The 5652-nt window shown below is 33.3% G+C and overlaps 1 protein-coding gene across 1 annotated transcript in view; it reads left to right on the top strand.

Moving 5' to 3' along the window:
* LOC108362116 (homeobox protein abdominal-A homolog) overlaps nucleotides 1-3522 on the top strand; it is a gene marked incomplete at its 3' end in the record, with an annotated part of 61772 nt that extends 58250 nt beyond the window's left edge. The window contains exons 3-4 of the mRNA XM_017614980.1: nucleotides 2860-3136; nucleotides 3200-3522. Coding sequence (XP_017470469.1) covers nucleotides 2860-3136; nucleotides 3200-3522 — 600 coding nt within the window. The remainder of the gene's footprint in view (nucleotides 1-2859; nucleotides 3137-3199) is intronic.
* Between the last annotated feature and the right edge of the window lie 2130 nt (nucleotides 3523-5652).

Consider the following 5652-nt stretch of genomic DNA (forward strand, 5'->3'; position numbering starts at 1 on the left):
GTGTAAGTTGCTAGTGTGGAACATTTAAAAAAGTAACACTGAAGAAGTGACGTTTACTGTTTCTGTTGATTATCGTCTTCGCATTTCGCATGAAATGAAACATGAGTGTTGATGAGGAGTTCAGTGCCGTATACGGACAATATTTCCATGAAAAGGATGATGAAAACGATGATGAAAACTATGAAGAGAGCGATGATGATGAAGACGAAGTATGTGTATCTCAGGCAGAAGATGATACCGAACAAACTTTTGTTAAGATGGCTGGATGGAGATCTCAAGGNATAATACGTTTTTCTAGTGTATAATCATGTCTTTATAGCTTATAATTCAATGTATTTTGTTCATTACCAATAAATTATATTATGTCGTATTTTTACTCTTCTTTCTCTACATTTTTAGTACACTTCTAAGCAAGTTAGGATTTTCTACTTTTCACCACGTGAAAAAGCATCTCATCTTCCATCCGAATCAACCAAAAAGTGTAAATTGATTTTTTGACACCTAAGCCCCCTTTCCGTAGACCAGGTCACATATATTAAAACTTTTTCTCATGCTAACGAAGTAATACCGTAGTAGGTACTGCAGATTAAAACTGGTATATTTAAAGAAAGAAAAATGTAATCGCAACAAACGAAAAAATGAATGAAGATTCTTTTAAATTCAGTGCTGCTACAACTTTNTGTAGATTCTTTTAAATTCAGTGCTGCTACAGCTTTAAATATTTCAAATTATTTCATGTTTTAATTATCTATGAGAAATTTGAGTTCAGAAGAAGAGCACTAAAAAAAGCACTAGGCACTAAACAATTTTTTTTGGCGTTTTAATTTTCAAAAAGCACTAAATCTAGTGCTTAAAGCACCTAGTTGGCAACTATGTTGCTCACGTTTGAGTTTATAATTAGCTGGTAGTATTTGGAGAAAAGGAATTATGAAGTCCAAGTGGCGTGACTCCTTTTTGTTTTACTTCTGACACACGCGGTTTTTATAGTGTACTGTGGCTGGTGCGTACCTAAAACTGTTATCGGACAACTTTTATAGTGTTCTAGAGCATAAAGAACAACTTCTTTAAAAGGTTACGATGCGTGCACAAAAATGAAAATGCATATTTTTTATTAGCACATCGTCTGCAATTTGAAAATTTTGCCAAATACGTGTGTGCTCTATTGTATAATATACTATGGAACTATGATCCTCGTGCACCACTATTTGTTCTTTAAAAAGTTACAGAGCGAAAAATAAATAAGACAAATTAAAAAAAAAATATATGTATATAATACTCAAAGGCATTTTTTGCCGATGCCATTAAAACTATACCGTTTGTTAGATTTTCGAAAATAAGGTGTCAAATGAAAGAGCTTGCACTGTAGATGCTAGGACTTACCATTGATTTTTGGCAGTTTATGTTGGAATATTTTTTTTTGTATGAAAAAAGTGTCGAGCAACTTCAACAAAAAAAATGTCAAAAATCAACGGTAAGTCCAAGATACTTAAAATTTGCACTTGGCTGTGCTAAAATTTGATGGGCTACAAAACTTTCAAAAGAAAAACGTATAAAAAGGTAAAAACGTATGGTGCATTGCTTTAAAACAATGCTCCATGTTGAATTTTATATTTTAAGAGCTGAAGGAACGTATACTAAAAACCTCAGACATTTGCTCACGATTTAAAAACAAGTAATTTTGAGCATAAAAAAGACCGACTTCAATTCTAATATAAAAAATATATATATATATATATATATCTCATGATCCACTGATCGGATCTTAACCAGATTAGTATGGGACCACCTCTGAGACATTACCTTTCCGATGCGGTAACATACATAAAAAAAATACAATAAAAAAATAAAAATAAAAAATAAAAAAATGTTCCGACGAACTGGAGGTTATCATATCCTTTTTTGGAAGTCGGTTAAAAAATAAAATTTCACTAAAAAATTCGAAGTTTGTGAGAATTGCCCATATGCTTTCATATAAACGGAACTTGACACGCAGCCATTTCCAAACCACATACGCGGCTTAGGCGCATTAAACATCCGTATGAAGCCGTTATTGATGAACCAATAACTGATCCAATATTTGAAATCGGATTTTGAAATACTCTTTTGGATTTCATGCTTTTATCTCTAAAGAAAAGATTTCAAAAGATAAAAAAATTTTCTGCATACATATTAGAATTTCTTACTTAACATAAACAGACATCAAAATAGACATTTTTCAGTATTGGAAATAGGTTAACGGTCAACTTTAAATCTCATATTGATGCACATTTGTTGTTTGATGAAGTATACAATTTACATATATACATATCTCGAATACAGTCAGGCAACACCTGTCGAAGCATTAGGCCGGGTTTATGACCTAGCCTTAACTTTATGAAAAAGCACAATCTTCAAAAGTGATATCCCATCACTTGGTATCGCTGCGTATTCGGGTAACTATACCAGTGACTTATGCAAATGCAAAATTAATTAAAACGCGCGGTTACCACGTCTCAAACAAATATATTTAAAAAAGCAGGGAAACTTCGGTTTAAGAAGTTTTTCTATGTAGATAAGGACTATTAATATTAAATTCAAAATAGAATATATTTGTTATTATACTTATATGTATATCATATTATATCGAATGTTAAAGGGCGCCCGGGTGCCTAGTTAGGCCGGTTCTGTATATACATATGTCAGTATGTACCCACTAATCTTACAGTTCGAATACTTCAAAGATTCCTACCTAACATGGTTTCGTTGTTACTCGCTGCGCTCGTCGAAAAAACTTTCATTCATACAAATGTTTACATGTATCTACTAACTTCAAGAGACAAGAAACTAACATTTTCTATCTTTTTCTTTCCTTTTTCTTAGGTACAAATGGCCTCCGAAGGCGTGGTCGGCAAACGTATACCCGCTATCAGACGCTCGAATTGGAAAAGGAGTTCCACACAAACCACTACTTGACCCGCCGACGAAGAATCGAAATGGCGCATGCACTCTGCCTCACCGAACGACAGATCAAGATCTGGTTCCAGAATCGACGAATGAAGTTGAAAAAGGAAATTCAGGCGATCAAAGAGCTCAACGAGCAGGAGAAACAAGCGCAGGCGCAGAAGGCGGCAGCACAAGCGGCGGCAGCAGCGGCGGCGCAGGCGCAACACATAGGCGACCAAAACTAGGAAAAAACCATCACAACTTATTCATTTTATAGTAATAATAATATTAATAGTAACAATAATAATATTACGAGTAATAATGATAGTAACAGCAACAACAATAATCCTAATGCTAATACTACTTTTAACCATAACTTTACAAATAATGTTACAACAGCCACAACTCCATCGGCAGTAAGAAACCGAGCAGCAATGCCAACACACACCGCTGCTACAGCGGCAATGACTTGCAATAACAAAATGTCAACGTCATCGCCAACATTGTTGCCGATGCCGTTGCCGCTGCCATCGCCGTCACTGTCAGCATCACCGGCACCCGCTTACCACGCATACACACACACAGTAAACGAAAATACCAGTAATTTTATCGATAGTTTAAGCAATGCAAATATTAAGTATAATAGATTGAATTTTATTTTAAACCGAAACATTTACGAGTATTCGACAATAAGTGGTGGGCACAAGTTCTATTGAAATTTGTGTTTTTAACGAGGTACTTGTAATCACGAAACCTACGAAGCGAATGTGCGTTGGTGTACTAATACACATTGAGCTACATTTCGATCTGATTTCGTCAATTTTTTCAGAGCTTTTCTTATATATACATACATATGTTCGTATATATATGTAGATATGTGAATAGCTAAATATCGTCGATGATGCCGCAAAACGATCTATCAGTTATTACTTTTGGGACTTACATGGTATGCTACTTACTCCGGAGTGCATCTGCAAATCGTAAACTCTCATAAACTAATGGCAAAACTGTACTTTTGGCTGATGAAGATGAACGACTTACAGAAGCGATCAGATACTGGTGCCAGATCATTTAAAAACTGAGGTAATAATTGACATGGAAGGTTTTTCAGCATGGCCGATGGTATATTAAACTCAAGGTGCTGTGTAGCCATTAGCTTTCGTAAATACTCGTAGCTTGACAACTGAGGGAAATGTCTTAAGAGTCTGCTGGCCTTGTTAGGTGTTTTGCCAAAATTGTAGAATCTAGAATGCTGCACCAACTCGAGCTCTCGTAAATATAGGTACAAAAATCTAAATATTTGTTATGAATTCTGTTAATATGAATTTTCTATTAGTTATTATTGCTATTACTTAAGTATGAAATATTTTAAACTTTGTGTATAGTTTCTCCTTGTTTTATATGTTTATAAGTACTCAGCTGTCCCTATTCCGCAATCCCTCAATACCACTTCGTTGTGTTTAATTGCTTCTAATCGTTGTTTTGTGTTAAGTAATACCGTTACGTAAATACATGTGTATATCTCAAAGCTAAAACCCTATATATGAAATTAATTATTTTTCCTGAATGTTTAGCATTAGCGAATGTATTAAACTTGATTTTAATGAGCCTTTTGTTAGGAGTTTAGCTATTTTATTACGAGCAGCGAAATAATTCACCTACGTTTCTCACAAATTAAAAATCCTCTCGTATGAGTTTATACTGGACTTTCAGTACTCGAAACAATCATCAGTTTCTGGTTACAAATACATACTTACCTGATCTCGTAAATTTTTTAAGTGTAATGTAATTTAGTATTTTTGTTAGCAATCATACATGCAACACCTCCAGAACCCATAATAATTGTATACAGACATCCATGTACACTCATAAACTCATGAATTACTTTTTATATACATATAAACGCTAAACTTGTTGATAATTTCTATAATGTTGATGCAATTTTGATATTATTTAAGGGCCATTTTTAGTTTTCTAATACTTTCTTTTTGGGAATTTGAGAATTAGAAAAGTATATAAATTATAGATGATAAAAAAGCGACCTACTTAGCGCTTCGTGTTAAAAACTCAATAATTTTAGGTGCAATATTTTAATAGCTTATGAAGATTTAAAATTATTATCGAGTTGCAAATGAAAAGACAAAAGGAAAATTTATAAAAAAATCATTATTTTTATTTTGTGTTGATTGAAACATTATAGAATCGTTGGCATCTTATTAAGGAGAATTTTTAAAATTCACATTTAGCATGTTAAAATTCATCGACGTCCTTTTAGCGTACAAATATTTTACTGCTGACAGAAATTATTGCTACATGTAATGAAGAATTTTAAATAAAAAAACGGCTGCTTATATTTTAAACCAAAAGAGGATTTAAAATTACATTACAAAAAAATGCTAACAATTTAGCCTCCACCAGCACGATACCCAGTGAAATGACTATTAAAATCGTTAATTGTTGCATACATATAAAGCAAAAATACATACATATTATACGTGTCCCTTGATAGATAAAAAAAAATGTACGAGCATCGTCTAATCAAAAGACTGAATTTCCATAAAACATTGAGGTTGTTCACACTTGGCTGGTTATCAGGTTATGTGGTTATATTTTTTATTCAGTTAACAACAATAAAATACACTACACAATAATAAGGCAAGTGTGAACAACCTCACTATTTTACAAAGTATATTGGAAGTATGGCCGTTGTGGCTGAGTTGTTAGAGGTGC

Source organism: Rhagoletis zephyria, unplaced genomic scaffold (genome assembly GCF_001687245.7).
Source record: "Rhagoletis zephyria isolate East Lansing unplaced genomic scaffold, Rhagoletis_zephyria_1.1 Rzeph_scaffold_00939, whole genome shotgun sequence".
NCBI classification, from domain to species: domain Eukaryota; kingdom Metazoa; phylum Arthropoda; class Insecta; order Diptera; family Tephritidae; genus Rhagoletis; species Rhagoletis zephyria.